Genomic DNA, 19,099 nt, shown 5'->3' with positions numbered 1-19,099 from the left:
GCAAAGGGTATGTGTTTTCTCATAGTTGCATCCTATGAGTTTCCCTACAGCATCATCTCCATCAGATACATGACGCTTAGGAGGTAGGACTGTTTTAGTGTTTTTGGTCAATAAGATTTTGTAATTAGGCCCATCATAATTATCAGCACCAGGCCCACTGGGCTCTTAATCCGGCCCTGACTATAGGGTCAGGAACACAAACATGTATTCCTGGCCCATTAGTGCAAAACCCACCGTTAAGGTGGCTTGTCCCCTGCCCCCTTGCACCCCCTTGAAAGCATGAAAAATTCACCTTATTTCCAGCACCGTGCGGGTCTGCCGGCACTGGCCACGCCCCCTTTGGTGACATAATCAGAATTGCAGATTTTTAGCCAATCCAATGCTTTCCCATGCAAAACATGGAGATGCTGAACGGCAGTGCTGCCTACTGTGCAGCACTAAGCCAGGATGCACCTCCAGTGGCCATCAGAAAAAAAAAAAAGCAGTATTTGCATGAAAATGCCTGCATATAATGATTATACTCACCAGAACAACTACATTAAGCTGTAGTTGTTCTGGTGACTATAGTGTCCCTTTAATTTAACAGAGTCAGAATATGATATATATGCACTAAACCACAACACCATTCTACGGACTATAAACAATTACAGAATTATTACCACTGTCTAATACTGCAATGGAATTGTCGGGTAATAGGGATAATGCCACAGGGTAAGAGAGGCAACTAGCGACCACGTGCTTTAGGAAATTCCGTTCTTCCATTTTGTCCACACAAATGATACATCTGTTATTGATATCGGCTATCAAGATGTTACCCTGTTGATCAAAAGCCACCCCAGTTGTGTGCACTGGTAAAGGAAGATATAAGCTTAAACCAAAACTGTCAATTTGTCTTATGAGCTTCATACCATTATTAAATATTTTTATCTGGGTTCTGCTGGGATTTTTGCTGATTTTTGTTACATGTTCAACCACGACAACAGTTCCACTTGTGGGACAAACCGCAACTTCTCTTGGATGATCTAAATGTGAACAAACATTTAACACCTTCTTGACTTTACCTTGTTTAAAATCAGCAGATACAAGAATAAGATTTCCTGCATCTGGGTCTGAAACTATTACCTCATTTTCTGGGTTAATACCCAAACCCCATGGCAAACAAAAAGGATGCTTAAGAACCAACAGACGTTGTCCAGATTGACTGAATACTTTAACGGAGTGATCTCCTGTATCGGCTACGACAATGTATCCATCCAATGTTACAGCCACATCACTTGGGTAAACTATTCCATTAGCTGGATCCGACTTTGTCCCTATTTTTTGAATGCATGTTCCATTCATGGTAAATATGCTAATTCTTTTGGTCCCATCATGCGACACTACTAGATAGCCCGTTTTCTTGCAAAGTGCTATGCCCGTTGGATTGAAAAGTATGCCCCAACCCCCAAATGACTTGGTAAGGTTAAAGCTTGCTGACTTTAGCTTTGTTACTTGATGACTTGAATTTGCTGATGATCCATGTTCCACATTATCAGGAACCACACGACCAATAAGCTCCATCACATGAAGAATAGGTAAGCAGACACTAGTCTCCAATGTTCTACAAGGCTTACGGCAGAACGGACACTCTAATCTCGGATTCCCAGGAGGACAGAGAGAAGAAACGCATTCCTGGCATATAACATGTCCACAAGGGAGATTTCTGGGCCTATGCCTCTGCTGCTGGCTGAACTTTTCAAAGCAAACCTTGCATTCTAGCAGGTTAATTTCTGTTTCATTTAAGAAATCTTTCATACTCCTGATCTCCTTTGAGGCCGGCGATGACATTGCTTCTAGCTGTAATCCTTACCAGCAATATCAATAGGTGGTCACGCTGGTAAGTGTCATGTGACCAAGAAGTGTGATGCAGTCAGCAGTACTATTATAATAGACATTGCATGGCTACATGTGTTGTGAAATTCTGCCATCTGTTGGAATTGAAGGGGAATGCATCCTACAGTAGAAACATAGAAACATAGAATGTGACGGCAGATAAGAACCATTCGGCCCATCTAGTCTGCCTAATTTTCTAAATGCTTTCATTAGTCCCTGGCCTTATATTAAGTCTAGGATAGCCTTATGCCTATCCCACGCATGCTTCAACTCCCTCACAGTGTTAACCTCTACCACTTCAGCTGGAAGGCTATTCTATGCATCCACTACCCTCTCAGTAAAGTAATACTTCCTGATATTATTTTTAAACCTTTGCCCCTCTAATTTAAGACTATGTCCTCTTGTTGTAAACATAAATTAGCCCTGTATTCATATTCCTACATTTCTTGGGTAGCTGCATTCACTATGCTAAAATGGTTCTGTCACTTATGGGATCCCTTGTTCGACAGTTTAGGGATCCCTTCCTCTCTCCACATCTTTTTTAGACTCTAGGGCCGATACAACTTACATTTTGCCATGTGCTGGTCTTTCTGGGTCTTCTTTTACAGCTCCACCATCTTAAAGTGTCTAACATTAAGTCCCAACTTTTCCTTATGTATAACTTTGCAAATAAATGGCATTTAAAAGAGTGACAGCCAGTTAAATATAAAAATACACTTAGAATGAAATTATATGTATATAACTAAATTCTTCTTGTATATTTATGTATTATTTTTACATAATTATGTGATTTCAATAATTTTATATTGAGGGACCTGTCTGATAATTAGCCCTCTATTTAACCCCTTAAGGACCAAACTTCTGGAATAAAAGGGAATCATGACGTGTCAGACATGTCATGTGTCCTTAAGGGGTTAAAGGAAAACTGCAGTGCCAGGAAAACAATCAGTTTTCCTGGCACTGCAGGTTCCCTCTCCCTCCCACCCCTCAATCCCCAGTTGCTGAACGGGTGAAAACTCCTTCAGTCACTTACCTGAGGCAGCGACGATGTCCCTCGTCGCTGCTTCCTCCTCCGCGCCGCTCCTCCTGCTGACTCCATCGGCTGGTGGGCGAGACTGATCCCGCCCACCGGTATTAGCGCTCCCCATAGGAAAGCATTGAAAAAGATTTTCAATGCTTTCCTGTGGGGAGATGAGCGACGCTGGAGGTCCTCACACAGCGTGAGGACGTCCAGCAACGCTCTAGCAAAGAAAATCTTTGCTATAAATCAGGAAGTCCCCTCTAGTGGCTGTCTAACAGACAGCCACTAGAGGTGGAGTTAACCCTGCAAGGTAATTATTGCAGTTTATAAAAAAACTGCAATAATTACACTTGCAGGGTTAAGAGTAGTGGGAGTTGGCACCCAGACCACTCCAATGGGCAGAAGTGGTCTGGGTGCCTGGAGTGTCCCTTTAACTTCCAAAACCCCATAAAACCTGTACATGGAGGTACTGTTGTAGACATCGCTGAACACAAATATGCGTGTTTCAGAGTCGCAAATTGTATAGTGATGATGTTATCATCTGTGAAAGTGCGGTTTGTGTGTGGAAATGGCTAAAAACAAACATGAACACTAATTTTGGCAAGGGTTTGTGAGTAAGTGGCTACTAAAAAAAGACAGTACATACCCCATTTTGAATACCCTTGGTAGTCTACTTTTGCAAATATGATATGATATGCCATGATGGTTTCTGGGCTGCCATACAGTCTTAACCCCTTAAGGACACATGACATGTGTGACATGTCATGATTCCCTTTTATTCCAGAAGCTTGGTCCTTAAGGGGTTAAAGGCAACATACACCCAGGAAACCAATCTGGCAAATTTCAGTGTGTAAAAACTGAAATGGACCAGCTCTTTATTTGACCCTGTAACTTTCCAAAACACCACGAAACCTGTACATGGGGGCATCATTGTATATGTAGGAAATCACAGCATACAAATACGTGTTTAATTGTAGTAAACCCTAATAGTATTAGGACATTCACTGTTAAAATGCAATGCATTTTTTTACACTTTTAGATTTTATTCATATTCAATTATGTTTTTTATATAAAAATATTTGATGTGAAATGAAAGCACTGTTTCTCCTGAATAAAATTATATATAATAAGTGTTGGTACACTTAACATGAACGAGGTAAATTATGGTTGAAGAGACATGTAACTCAAATTCTATTTTGTTTGTTTTTTGGTCAGAACTTGGACAATTGTCTCAGTCCTTAGGGGTTAAACCCAAACTCTTAAACTAAAAAGTAATACAATTAACTAAAAATAAAAAGTACCTGCATACTGCCCCAAACCCAATATACTTTAATAAATAATAGAGGCTTTTAGTACCACTCTACTTAAGTGTAAACTCATCTGCCCATGCCAAGGCAAAGAAAACTCTTAGGATTGTTCTAAGCTTTAGCTGCTTTTAAAAGACATCTATCACCTAAAATACTGGGTGGGCCAAAATTCAGAGTCAAGTTTGTATTAATTAACCAAATTCAATGATATCACATACAATGAATGTTAAACATATAGAGCAGCATTTCCCAATTGGTGTTCCGCCAAAATTTCTAAAAACAAAATGGCCGTGGGGGGCAAGGGAGCAGTGATCTCCCTGCTCAGCTCCCTCGCGCGCACAACAGTGATGCCGGAGCTGGAATATGACGTCACTCCGGCTCCGGCATCACTAAGGGGCGCGCGAGGGAGCTGAGCAGGGAGATCTCTGCTCCCTCGTCGCCCGCACGCCAGCCGCTCAGCAGCCCCACTGGACCGCAGGGACAGCACACTCAGCCCAGCAGCCCCTCTGGACCACAGAGACATATAGACTCCATGCCATCACTCCCAAAAGTAGGAAGGCTGGGTAGAGTAAATTTTTTTTAAAAAAATAATAAAACTGTATGTGTGTGTGTTAGGGAGTTTGTATGTGCTTGTGTATCTGTCAAAGAGTATATGTGTGTTTGTCAGTGAGAGTGTATGAGTGTGTATGTGTTTGTCAGTGAGAATGTATGTATACTTGTCAGTGAGAGTGTTTATCTGTTTCTATGTGTGTCTGTCAAAGAGTATGTGTGTCTGAGTGTCTGTGTGTGTATCTGTGTGTCAAGGTTTGTGTATGTGTTACTGTATCTGAGTGTGTGTGTCAGTCTGTGTGTATGTGCCAGTGTACATCAGTGTGTTTGTATGTGCCTATGTGTGTGTGTGTGCGTATTTGTGAGTGTGTGTTTGTGCCAGTATGTGTATCTGTGTGTGCAAGTGTGTGTATATGTCACTGTGTGTATCTGAGTGTGTGTATGTGTATCTGTGTGTCTGTGTGACACTATGTGCCAGTGTGTGTGTGTGTATGTATCTATGTGTCAGATACATACACACACAGATATACACCGACACAGAGATACACACTAGGGATGTGCATGGGGAAAATATTCGGTTCGGTTCGGCATTCCGAAATTCGGGACATCGGAACTTCAGCATTTCGGGGCTTCGGCACTTCTCTTGCAGCCGCTTAGTAGATAAGAAAATTAACAGAATGGAAGCTGGTTAACCCTAATTAGGAATATAGAAACATAAGAAGAGAAACACTGTCCTGAATGGAGATAGTAAAAACATAACTTTTAATCCCAAAAAATCAGTAAATAGTGTGTTATGTAAAAATTTACTCTCAGAAAGCCATATACATATAAAGGGATTATAGAGAGATAGTATGTGGAGTTAAAAAAGTATTAAATTGGTTGACATTGATAGAAATGTCGCTGCAGACAGACAGAATGAAAGTGTCAGTGTCTAGCTCTAAGTATAGAGGTGTAATTACTGCTAGATGTGGATGGATAAATCACTCGAAAATGTAGCAAAAAAAAATGTTGCAATATACGACTGTAGCGACTAGTATATAACAAGTCCAGCACTGATTGAAGTACCATGCACTACTATACAGTGCTAGTCATTATAGAGCTAGACAGAATAAATAAATTACATCCAGTCTGTCTGCTTGCTCCAAACCTTGCCTGAACTGTAGGCAAAGCTAGAGAATCTATTAGTGCTACTTAGCGTTCAAGGATTGATTTAGCAAAATAATTAGTAGATAACTCCCTAATTCCCACAGTATTAGGGAGTTATCTACCAAAAGGCTTCAAGACCTAAACTAGTCTTTTCAGCGAAATTTACTAATACTAAGTAAAAATTACTTAGTATTAGTAAATAATCTGCCCCTACTTGCTATACCACGAGTAGGGGCATATCTATTAAACAGTGAGCAGCCTATGGCTGCTCACTGTTAAAAAACAAAACAAAAAAATGGGGACCCCCCTCCCGAGCCCCCACCCATGCTGCGCGAGTGGGGGCTTTTAAACTAAAGGGGGGACCTATTGCCCCCCCTGACCCCCACCCCTGAGCGGCAGGTGGGGGCACTATATCAGAAAAACAGGGGGACACACACAGCTATTGTCCTCCCCCCCCGCCCCACCCCTGAGCGCTGGGTGGGAGTCCTAAATTACTTCAAGGGGGGGGCTATTGTCCTCCCCCCCCGGCCCCCACCCCTGAGCGGTGGTTGGGGACCCTAAATTAAAAAAGGGGGGGACCTATTGTCCTCCCCTGCTGTCCGGCCCTCACCTGTCAGTCCCTTCATTTACCTGTCGGAGTACTCTGATCGGATGGCTTAAACCAACCAACCATCCAGAGGGCTCTGAGCTTAATTGCAGGGCGGGGCAAGGCTTTATAAGCCTTCCCCAGCCCTGCAGAGCTCAGTCTGCGCGGAGCCCTCCATGGGTGAAGATGGATTTTTTTTTTGCGCTCGGGTGCGACGGTTATCATGGATTTTTATTTGGCCTTTTTTGGAGCTGAAAAAAGAAGATTTTAGAAAAAAGAAGACATCAAATGGCAAGTTTAATAAAAAATATTTACAGGTACCTATTTATTGGTCCCCCCTCACTATTTTTAGGGTTCTTCTTATTTTTTTTTCCATACAGGATAAGTAACCTAGTATGATGATTGCTTAACTTTTTGGCTTTGTTTAGATCATATTGATTATGGGTTTTTGTCTTGGTATAGTCAGAACCAGGTCTTATAATTAAAACCAAACTAAAAAAACAACAGGATAGGAAGGGTAAAAGGTGCTGGCTATTGTTTTTTACTGCTTTATTATTTTTTACTTCATATATTTCTTATTTCTTTATTTCTTCTTTTCGCTGAATAATAATGGGGATTCTCCTTCTCTCCCCATAACTCTCTTCCCTGCATAATTTTGTCAGTGGGTATCAAGTGAGAAACATATATATATATAGTGACGGACCCGCTGGCACTCCGACCGAGTACCTCCACCAATCGATGCTCCTAGTGCTTGCCGAGGACTCCAAGCACTCCAACTGACACCATCAGCACTGCAGACTTATCCCATCCCCCAAACATGAGCCAAGGCTTCAAGAAAGGGTCAAGCAGGTCTGTTTAATGAGCACACACAAGCAACAGCACTCATGCAGGAAAACAACTCCTCCTCAGAGGAGAACAAAAAATGACAGTTAAAAGGGTCAGTCAGTGTTTGATGAAAATATGACAGTTATTAAGGGTTTTAACTGGTGTTCTAAGAGGGGGGAATAAAACAGTCAAACTAAGTCCATAAAACAGGGGTTTTCTTCACACTCTGCATCCGAATTGCATAGCAAAAATGCAAGTCCTTTGTCAGAGCATTTAAAGGGCCAGAATCAGTCTAATAAAATTCACTATGCCCAAGTATCTAAAAGGGCAAAATCTTCCAGGGGCCATAGTCACAGGGCAGGAGGCTGGCAATTAGTCCTCTCCAGGCACAAGTGGCGAAGGGCACTTCGTCACACATCTTCCCTCTGGGGGGGAGACTAACCAGGTACCTGACCTTCTGTCGGTCAGTACCTGAGTTAGTCGAGTGGCCCACACACAATAGACAGTTAACAGAGTAGCCCACCCACAATACACCATTACTGCCCCTGGTGATTTCTGGTGTCCGGCTCTGGCCTGTATGTCCCAGGTTGCTGAGGGGAACTAGTGGGCAGAGGCCAGCAATGCTATGTCCGGATGCCAGCTCTTTTGCTGGAAGGGGGTCAGTGGAGGCTAACATCTTCTCCACTAAACCCAGTACCGGGGTTAGGGGTTAGCTGTGGAGAGGAGAGGTCGCCTACCTCCTCCTCCTGGTACTCCTGCTGCCGCTGGGGAGCGAGACCGGTTGCCTCCTCTCCCTGGGGCTCCAACTGCAGTTGGAGATCTGGGCCGGCTGCCCAGCATCCCTGTAGGGCCTGCCATTTGAGGTTCCTCCCAGTGCCAGTCTATGAGGTCCCCCAGGACTTGGGAATAAGGACCACCTGCCTCCTCTCTCTGTAGCTCTGGCTGTAACTGGGGATCTGGGCCGGCTGCCCAGCATCCCTGTAGGGCCAGTAGAGAGACCTCGGTCCCATCTCCACCAGCCATTTGAGTTTCTTCCCAGTGCAAGTCTATGAGGTCCCCCAGGACTTGGGAATAAGGACCACCTGCCTCCTCTGCCGGTAGCTCCAGGTACAGTTGGGGATCTGGGCCGACTGCCCAGCATCCCTGTCGGTCCGGTAGAGAGACCTCTGTCCCATCTCCACCTGCATGTTGGGGTTCCTCACAGGACCAGTCTATGAGGTCCCCTACTTCGGGTACCTCCGTCTGCCTCCGGGGAGAGAGGCTAACCTCCTTTCGTTGGAGGCTTAATTTCCTCGCTTTAGCCAGCAGGAATTCTTGGTCCCTCTTTGCTTCTCTTTCGACGGTTACCTGGTTCCAGATCGCCTGGAAGGTATCCATGGACACATCAGGGCCATACCAGGCCACTCGCTGCCTCACCTCGGTCAGAAAATCTTCGCAAGAGTCAGAGTATGCCATACTTGCTTGCTCCAAGTCAATGGACACCTCTGCTTCCAGGGGCGCTGCACTCATGCTAGCGTTGCCCTCACTATGATCAACACGTTACCGGTGTCTCTGAGCTGCTTCTCCTCGCACTAGGATGCCATCCCACCGTTGCCACAAAAATGTGACGGACCCGCTGGCACTCCGACCGAGTACCTCCACCAATCGATGCTCCTAGTGCTTGCCGAGGACTCCAAGCACTCCAACTGACACCATCAGCACTGCAGACTTATCCCATCCCCCAAACATGAGCCAAGGCTTCAAGAAAGGGTCAAGCAGGTCTGTTTAATGAGCACACACAAGCAACAGCACTCATGCAGGAAAACAACTCCTCCTCAGAGGAGAACAAAAAATGACAGTTAAAAGGGTCAGTCAGTGTTTGAAAATATGACAGTTATTAAGGGTTTTAACTGGTGTTCTAAGAGGGGGGAATAAAACAGTCAAACTAAGTCCATAAAACAGGGGTTTTCTTCACACTCTGCATCCGAAGTGCATAGCAAAAATGCAGATCCTTTGTCAGAGCATTTAAAGGGCCAGAATCAGTCTAATAAAATTCACTATGCCCAAGTATCTAAAAGGGGCAAAATCTTCCAGGGGCCATAGTCACAGGGCAGGAGGCTGGCAATTAGTCCTCTCCAGGCACAAGTGGCGAAGGGCACTTCGTCACATATATATATATATATATATATATATATTTATGTTTCCCAGCTTGATTAATAGAGGATAGGTATCCTTCTTTTTTTTTTTATTATTTATTTTTGATGTGCACGTAAATGATACAGGCAGGCCTGAGGTGCCCCAGAAGCATTCCTCAGGCTTTTCCCACACGTAACATGCGGGGTAAATGATTAGCTGGCACAGTTTTTATTTTAAACATGCTTAAGTGGTACAACATTGAAACTGCGATTAGAATTGCAAAAACAGCCTGCAAGCAGGAATAGGTTGTGCGTGTGTTAGGTTCACAATTGAAGAATAACACAGGTGTTGCAATTTTAAAATGCTAGCTACATGTATGTACGTAGTGGGGAATCGCGATGCAGCTTAGAACAAAATCTAACCCCATTAAACCCCCCCAATAACGACAGACCACTTAGTATGGATGAAACAGGCCACAGCATTTATTATCACAACTAAATTACTGCATAACACATCCATAACTTTATTTATTAAATCTCTTCTTTTCTGTAACCAAAACATTAGACATAAATAAGCATAAATTAACATATATACATATATAACTCCACCCATAGTGTTATACAGTGACCCAACCGTCCTTGCCAATAAAAACATGGAGTGGTTCCTAATCACCACTCCCTCTCACCTCCCCCCTCGTCATAAAAATCCTTCCAATGCCTGCCATCAGCCGACCTTATCCACGCTCGATGGGCACGAGACCTCAGGCAACCTAAAGTTAAACCTTTAGAGCAGGGGAGGTTTGAGACCTTAAAAAACTTGTTCATCTCATTCCATCTACTTAAACGTAACCTCAAACTCAATTGGCAAGGACATACCCCCGCCACAACCCCGCTGTTTTACGCCTAAATCAGCGGGGGACCCCACCACAACCAGCCATGGCCTGTTCCACCACTTCACGCAGCGCTAGAGTAACAGAGGTCAAGTCCGACCTCCAGCAAGCGCACCCCTCCCTTCGAGATACCCAGGCCACCTTTGGCCAAACCCAAAATGCGAACTGGAAGTGTTCATGTTTTAGTTATTCATTTTGTCCGTCATACGTTTAGTCATTTTTTTTATGGCCATGACAAACCTAGAAACCCATCTATTCTGATGACCGACGGCAGCGCACCAGGGCACTCACATTGCGGAGTGCACTGCCAACAGGAAAGGGCGATAGGCGCAGCCTAGCCCCTGGGAACCTCAGGGAAGAAACAGAATGCGTAACATGTCCCGATCGAAGAGCACCCAAGTCCTAAACCACCACCGACCCACGTCATTCCACCCAGGGATGACAAAACCCCTGGTACCCCATGAGGCGGGGCAGCTGACCCCGTATGAGGCGGAGCCACACCCCCTTCACGTAGCCGGAGCCAGACCACCGAACCTCCGCCATTCGAGCCCTCTGAACCATCGGCGCAGGCACGCCCAGCCTGGCGGTGTCTGTAGCCGCCCCCAACCAAAATAAATGCCCTTTGAATTCCCCACCATCCTTATCCAGGAAGTCGAGCCCCCAAGAGGAACACCCCAACTAGATGGACGCGGGGGTGAAAAACCCATCTCCGTGAAACAAACCGGGGAGGAGGCCGAACAATCCCAGGGACGGAACAGTACTCCCAACGAAAACAGGCAAATGACGGAACCCTGCACCGCCCCCGATCGGAACGGTATATTACAGACCATCCTGGAAACCCATTACAGCTTGCTAGGACAAAATACAAACAGTATATCTACATATGATACCTCCAAATTAGTGACAATGGCATCTAGATATACCCACACTTATCTGGTGTAGTTACAACAGCCTCTCAAGGTCGTGGCCCAGTTCCTGACCTTTTACAACATATACATAGACACAGAGGGGAATGAGATACGGCTGCACATAATCTAAAACAGGAACAGAAAAAAAAAAAAATTACATAGTGTAATACCGCAAAAGAAAAGATAATGCGCTGATACAAGATTGCACTCACAAGATCAAAGTGAATAAATCACCAGAACAAGTGCCTGCCCGGATAAGCTTGGGCGGCTGGACGTCTCCACTCTCCACTGGAACTCCAAGCGGACCAAAAATGGAATGAGACTTCAATAGAGGTAGGTAGAGACTTCCACAGCTTGGTAGGAGCCCAAACATAACCCCGTGCATCCCACCTACCCCAGGAGGATGCAGAAAGTCAACCCTGCAACATCCGAGAATTGCACAGATTCTATCGATGAAACAGCCAACCTCAACCAACTTACCCTTCCCAATGACAACAGCCATCGAGCTGCGAAACCTGAAGGAAGTCCATTCCAACGCTTACTCAACAGAACCAAACATGTATATGAGCAGTCAAATCCCGGAACCCAAAAAGAAACGTACCCATCCGTCCCGCACCCTCCAATCTTACTGGAGCGGGCCCCACGCCGCCCCAGAGATTGCCTACAGACCAGCTTCAGCAGACCGCTGGACCAAGTGACCACACCTCCACTGCCATACAAATCGACCCCGTGACACCTCCACCCGAGTACGCTCTATAATGAACAAGACAGAGCATCGGCCATCATATCGGTAACCACCGGACAAACCCTGACCAGCCGCCCCTAGACTCAAACAGCACCGAGCCAGAGTACCAGAGTACCTCCGGGGTATAGGGTACTGTAACATGTGAAAGACAGCCAGCATCACCCCACGATGGTCCCCAAGGAAAACCCACCCCCTTGTTCGCGAGCTGGGTACCACATGCCTACCATGCCACCAGAAAGGGGGACCTCCAAGAACACCAGAGTCCGTCAGAGCCAGCGTATTGGGCAAGAGGCAGCACACCACCGAGACCCAAATCCCCAAAACCTACTGCGGCGGCAAAACAGTTGGAAGCCAGCGGAAAGGACTCAGGGGCCAGATTGCACAAGCCAGCGTTAAAAGAGGCCCAGCAGGAACCCCATACAGTCCCAAGGGCAACCCCAACAGGCAAAGCCCAGCTTTCCCAGGAGAGCCCATAAGTAGCACAGCCGAAACCCACAACGCCCCTCCAAACCACAGACGCCTCCTGCCTGATGCCCCAAACCGCAGCCAGGGGCACCGACGTTCCCCTTACAGGAATTGATCCCACTATCCAGGAGACAAGAGCACACATCCCGACCCACGGATAAGGCCCGGGCCACGGAACTCCGAAACTCCAATCCCAAGAAAACACTGTAGCAGCAGAGCGCGTACGTGCACCACTGACGGTCCCACACAAGCGACATCAGGAACAACTCACGTGGAGGCACATAGCCACCTAATCCTGACCGTCAGAAAACACAGCCCGAAACAACAACTCGACGGGCGTACCGGCAGCAGCCGGAAAACCGATTCCACAGCCGCCTTCGTCAGAAAGGCCCCAGGGCCCCGCAGCCCTACCCACGCAGACCGCTGTGGTGAGCCACCGACTCAAAACCCAGCCCCGGAAAGAAACGACAACCGAGTAAATAAGGAATCAGGCTACATCAACCCCGTTCCTCCATTGGCACCACATCCCCAAGGGGGGACCCGCAAAGTGGACCCCAGGGGCCCACAAAACGATTGGGAAGTAAGCTAATCGAGCGTTCTTGGTAAACTGGACCCACATCACCCGAAGGAGCTCTCTGAGGGTCCTGCACCGAGAGCGCCCACGTCCCCACCCCGACAGATTGCAGAGAGGACGAGAAAACGCACCGTGCTGAGGCACCAGGCGAGTCCTAAGTATAACCAGTGGCCGAAGCCCATCCAGCCCCACGCCAAGAAGGGTCGCACCGCCAACGAAAGTGCAAAACGTACCTCCACCAACCCAGCTCCTCCCAGGGTCGATATGCGCCCCGAGAGGGACCTGACAGCAGCGCATTCTCGGGGAGCCCTCTCCCCGACCATGCTATCCAGAACACAGGGTGCATTCGAATATGCGCCATTGGGCGCTACCGTCCACGGCACGTACCCCATGACCCACCCGGAACCCTTAATGTTCCTTTTTAGTCAAGGCACCCCCCGAGGCAGGAGGGAACGTCCCTGCAGTAAAAAGCCCCTCCCCCCATCTGCACCCTAGCATTGCGCGCAAGCCAAGCGAGCCATAGTAGCTCAGCAACACCCAGAGTCACGCGAACCCTGGACGCTGCAGGAAAGCGCACTTAAACATACGATACATACTGAAAATTAAGGGGGAGGGGGAAGCGGCGTCCATGCACCCAAGTAGTTGGATTATATTTCAGTTTCTCTCTTTTTTTTTTTTTTTGTGAACGTTTAATCTTCTTCTTGTATTTGCCATTGTATTTTTATCTCTCATTTTTTTTTTTTTTTTTTTTTGTGAATTATTCCATGTGGCAATTTACAGTTTATTTCTGTCCTGTAATAATTTGTTTTCATCTTTTTTTTTTGTGTGTGTTCAAAGAGAACTAGACTGAATAAAGGAAGGAACAACGTAGGTACGCGAAGCGCTAAAAGAGGGGAGAAATTTACTCACCGGTCGCAGTCTGGCGATCCAAGCCCGGCACTGCGCTCACAGCAGGCTGAGGAAAAGAAACAGCAGTTCCAGCATCCACAGAAGACATCAGCCGTGATCCAGGCGCCACCTGCTGGATGGATCCAGGAACTGCAGCAGTGTCCTGAGAAGGAAGCAGCAGAGAGGACGTGAGCCTACGCCCCAGAGGAGAAGGCCAAGGTAAGTGACCTGCAGGGGGGGGGAGGGGGGGGCGAGCAGGCCAGGTATAGGGGGCACGGGAAGAACAGAGGGGACCCAGATAGAGCAGGGTAGGCACCAGGGGTTAAAGGGCAGAAATAAGGGGGAAAAGGCAGGAAAGGAAGAAAAAAAAAGGGGGGGGGCAGGAAAGGGGGGCAAAGAGCCGAAAGGGGGGGGGTAGGGGGTAAGAGGAGGACAGTAAGGGATGAGAGGGTCCCGGGGGCCCTGTCAGTGGGAAGCTGGGCCCCCCAGGGGACCCCTCTCGCGGAAACCACATGGGAGGGGGAGGAGACAGGGGAAAAGCATACCGGGAGCCTTCCTCACCGGCAGAGGAGGCTCCCGACCCACAAGGGGACCCCCCACGCACCCCCAACGGCGGTACCACGGTACCCCGCGCGGCCCTTGCGGGCCCACTCACCACAGGGGCCCCAGCGGCAGCCCCACACCCCCGCCGGCTGCGGGGGACCTGGCACGTTGCCGGGCGGCCGCCTGCCGCCCGGAAGTATTCATGGGCCTCCCACCGCCCTGGACCGCGTTCCAACGCTGGCGGCCGGGGCGGGAGTCAGGGGAACCGGCCGGGCATGTGGAGCCCGCCGGGTAGGCTGCGCACCAGGCCTCCAGGCCGCAGGGCGCGCAGCAGATGAAGGCTTAACCTCAGGCCTTGAGGGAGCAGGCTGCGCCACGCGCGCAGCCACGGAAGGCCGCAAATCACGGCCACAGGACCCAGGCCGCGTGTCTGGAGCCCCCAGACACGCGGTCCTGGTGATGCCTCGGGCCCAGGCTCCTGCTCCTACACCGGGCCCGAGGAGTGGGGTTTGGAGAGAGCCTGGCAGGCGGGTGGGAACGCCTGCCAGTGCTGGAGCGGCCCCCAGGGGCAGGGGCCACATGGAAGGTGCAGGGGAGACCACAGGGGGTGCTCCAGGGGGAGGTAGGCCGCGGGGGGGGGGCCCACACCGGTAGCCATACCTCTATTATTGCTTGCCAATTGTTCCCACAGGTGCCGGCCACCATCCACGCTGCAGCAGCCCTGAGGGAAGCCAGAAGCCTCAACCATCAAGCTGTGTAACCTGCAGGCCCAGGCAAACAGGAGCTGGAGACAGAAAGCTGTTTGCTGGCCCGAATCCCAAGTGGCACTGAGGTAAGACCTCCCCCACACTGTCTTACACAGAACATAATCACACCCACAGATTCTTCCCAACCAATCCCATGCATCTATCCCCACACTCCTACATGTGCCCTTGTCCGCTTAGCTGCGCTATCTCCCCAGGGCCTTTTCTCAGCAAGTGTATATATGTCTAAAAAAAATAAAAATAAAAATAAAGAAAAAATGCTTAACAGATTATTCAGTCAGAGTAAAAGTAAAGTCGCCTATAGCAGTGCTGGTGGCGATTAAGGTTATGAGTGGATAATCAACTAGTAGAATGGCTTAGATGCCTCGAGAGCGTAATATTAGGAATGATATGTTGATATTCTAAAAGAGGTAACTTTATACAATGTTCAATAAACCAATAAGTAAAATACAGATCTACGTAGCAGTCAGACCAGAAGTAAAAAAGTAAATAACCAATTGCCCTGTAATTTTAAAAGTGAGTGACTGAGTGGAGGACTCTTGCAGATTATTATTAGCACAGTGCAATGACTATATTTTAGTCCAGATAGAGGTAAGGCACACTAGGCAGGTATGTCTGCATAAATTCTAACTGCTACCTAAGAAATGATAGCATCAAAATAACATCAGAGGAACAATCGCTCTCTTAGATCCTAATATGCTTGGTCAGAGTTCGTAACGGCAGTTATGCCAAACAAACTATTATGTGTGGGTGATAAGGTCGCTTAAGGCGGCGTTGGCGTGCTGTTGTCACCTTGGTAGTATACTGGGCTTGGTTAGTTTTACGCCCCTGTGTTTAATTTAAATGGTAGAAGGATCAACTAGAGGTACAGAGGCAGGGGGGAGAGCGAGCTTGCGCTAAGGGCCATACTGACCCTTGTCGGTGGGTGGAAGGCATTGGCAGGTGTTAACTAAGTTGGAAGCTTAAGCAGGTGTTAACTAATAAAACAAACAATTTAACATAATCGGAGTGTTCGCTCAGGTTGCGGCTGTGGCACGTCTGTCAGCCGGGACAAATGTGGTAATCCTCGCCATGTCCCATGCATGCGGCGGTTTCGGTGTGCCTCGTGTGTCAGGCCTGGTCAAAGCGTCCGGCGGGAGGCCAAGGGTTGCCAGCAGTGCGGTCGCCTCCTCCAGGTCTCGCACCTCATGAGGAATATTGTCCCGTGTGACCAGTAGTTTCCAAGGTGAGCGCCATCGATAGGGGATACCCCCATTTCACAGAGCTGCCGTGAAAGGTTGCAGGGAGTTTCTCCATTTAAGAGTTTCTCTGGAGAAGTCGTTGTAAAAAGTCAACGCCATATTTTCAAATTGGTATGGCGACCTCTCTTTCAGTGCCGCCATTACTGTCGCCTTGTCCCTGTTGCAGGTCAGTCTTAACACTATGTTGCCTGAGGCTGATTCTGGTGCTCTCCGTAGCTTCGGTATACGGAAGGTCCCCTCTACTTGGATGGGCTTGGCTTGTTTGGGGGTTAGTATAGCGCAGAGCAGTCTCCGTATCATGTGTGGGAATTCTGCCTCTGCTAGGTCGTCGGGTACTCCCCGTACCTTGATATTGTTGCGGCGCCGTGCATCTTCCAGGAGGGCAAAGCGCTGCTCAAAAGATAGTTGTTGTCTTTTAAGACTTCTCACTTCTTCTTCCAATGCGCCGAGCTGTGTGAGTTGCTGCTTGTTTGCTGTTTCGACAGACTCAATGCGGCCTACAAGGCCCGTGAGGTCGGAGCGCAGTGCGGCGACATCAGCCTGAAGCGTTTTCTGGAGACCCGCCAGAAGGTCTTTTAAGGTGGCCGTGGTCACCGGCTGGGTGTCAGCACTCCGAGGTACCGCCGGAGCATGCTGTGGAGGCAGTGAGAGGGGTGTTCTCCTGTCTAGGAGTGAGTCTCCTGAGGTGTCTGAGAAGTCATCATAGTCGGCGGCCATTTTAGACCCTGTCGCGCCATGCGCTTGTCTCAAAAGATCTGCGATGTTCATGCTGATCTTGGGTTTTTCCGGTTTGAACTTCTTGCTCTTTCGACCCATAGTGAGTGTGGGAGTCTCTGCCACCGTTTTCGGGTCACCGTGTTGATTTTATCTCTGGTAAATTCCCTGTTTAGTCGGTATCCTTCTTTTTTTTTACATGTATTTTTATATGTGTTATTTTTATTTTTTGTTTAAGACTCGACATGTGGCAAGCTGGAAGTTACACTTGCAATGGCTACTCTTCAGCTGATCTCTTGGAATGTCCAGGGTATAAACTCCCCACAAAAAAGGGGTTTAGTGCATACATTTTTAATTGAGAATAATATAGATGTGGCCTTTGTTCACGAAACTCACTGGATTGACTACCCAAACAGACTATGGAGATTTAAGAAATATCTGATAATATGCAGTGCCAATATATAGGGGGAAACGGAAAAAAAGAGGCATCGCTATTATTATTTTTAAAAAAAGTTACATTTGAATATGTGCATTCCTATAGTGACATTAATGGCAGATTTGTAATACTTATTTCTAAAATTAACGATGTTCTTTATACATTTGTTAATATATACGCGCCGAATGGAATAGGCCCATTTAAAAAAAAATATATATATATTTTTTTCTTTTTTTACATACTACTCTTCGGGTTGCCACCTGACTGGTATTTTACGGCACAGCCAGTATTTGAGCCTGCCTGGCCGTGACCGTAATAACTACAAATGCAAATATTGTTCTCAGTATAAACTGAGATTACTCTGCAATACCAGCACCGGCCAGTAGGGGTCACTGTGTATGGAGAGAGGCAGGGATAGGAAGTTACAGCATCTCCCTGCCTCTCTCTACTCACTGATCTATGGGGGAACAGCTACACAGCACAGAGAGTCCAGACTGCAGCTCCCAGCCTGCAGAGACAGCCTACAGCTCCGGTATGTGAAGGATGGGGGAAAAGGCAGCAGGGAGACATAGGGACACTGAGACACTAGGGGACACAGACACTAGGGGACACTGGGAGATGTGGGGACACTGAGACACTAGGGGACACTGAGACATGGGGATGCTGAGACACATGGGGAGCTGTGAGGCATAGGGAGACACTGTCGCCATGTCTCTGTCAGGGTACCTGTGGTCTCTACCTCCGAAAGAGGTAGAGACTTAGCTGTTCCTCCATCCAGACGGTCTGATGGCTCCCTTCCCCGCGGTCTATCCGGTCATGCTAGGCCGGCCGCGAGGGAGTGACTGCCTTTTACAGCATCTAGGCAGGAAGTAGTCATCAGGACACTCCCCCGGAACGACCTGTCAGTCAATTGCTGCAGGACCAATCAGGACGCCTCGGAGGCGTGGTTACTGCTCTGAACAGGGTATTTAACAGAGCTTCTTTCATTAGCTCATTGCCCTGTCGTGGTTCTAGCTTGTTCTAGTCACTCAGTGCTTGTGTATTCTATTATCCCTTTTGGTTTTGACCCAGCTTGTTTACCTTACTCTGCTTATCTCTGTTACCCTTGATTCGGCTTGTCTCTCGCTTATCTGTCTTCTGTTACCCTCGACCTCGGCTTGTCTTTGACCATTCTATACTGTACTACTTACGTTAGTCCGGCCATTCTAAGGTCCGGTATACGTATCTGGCTACTGTTTGTACTCTGCGTGTTGGATCCCTGTCCCGATCCTGACATTACGACAGGGCCAATGGATCCTGCAAGTACAAACAGTCAGCTGGCTGCTCCTGATCCTAGGTTTGAAGCCATGGATCACAGAATGGATCAGATGGCGCTTGCGCTACAGGCTCTATTAGCTTATGCCAATAACCCACCAGAGGAGATACGTAATACCCCTGTTTCTCCTGTCGGTTCAGGTCTAGAGGTAGCCACAGTGGGTGCTTCTTCTCGCATTACCCCCCCAGTACGCTAT

At 47.8% G+C, this 19,099-nt stretch overlaps 1 protein-coding gene across 1 annotated transcript; it reads right to left on the bottom strand.

Annotated features, from left to right (window-relative positions):
• Window positions 1-220: 220 nt before the first annotated feature.
• NHLRC1 (NHL repeat containing E3 ubiquitin protein ligase 1) lies at window positions 221-1,861 on the bottom strand. The gene has a single exon (XM_063450512.1). The coding sequence runs from the start codon at window positions 1,825-1,827 to the stop codon at window positions 628-630; it is 1,200 nt and encodes a 399-aa protein (XP_063306582.1). The 5' UTR covers window positions 1,828-1,861; the 3' UTR covers window positions 221-627.
• Between the last annotated feature and the right edge of the window lie 17,238 nt (window positions 1,862-19,099).

Source organism: Pelobates fuscus, chromosome 4 (assembly GCF_036172605.1).
Source record: "Pelobates fuscus isolate aPelFus1 chromosome 4, aPelFus1.pri, whole genome shotgun sequence".
NCBI lineage: Eukaryota > Metazoa > Chordata > Amphibia > Anura > Pelobatidae > Pelobates > Pelobates fuscus.
Note: the sequence above shows the minus strand (reverse complement) of the source record. Positions and strands in the feature narration are given on the sequence as shown.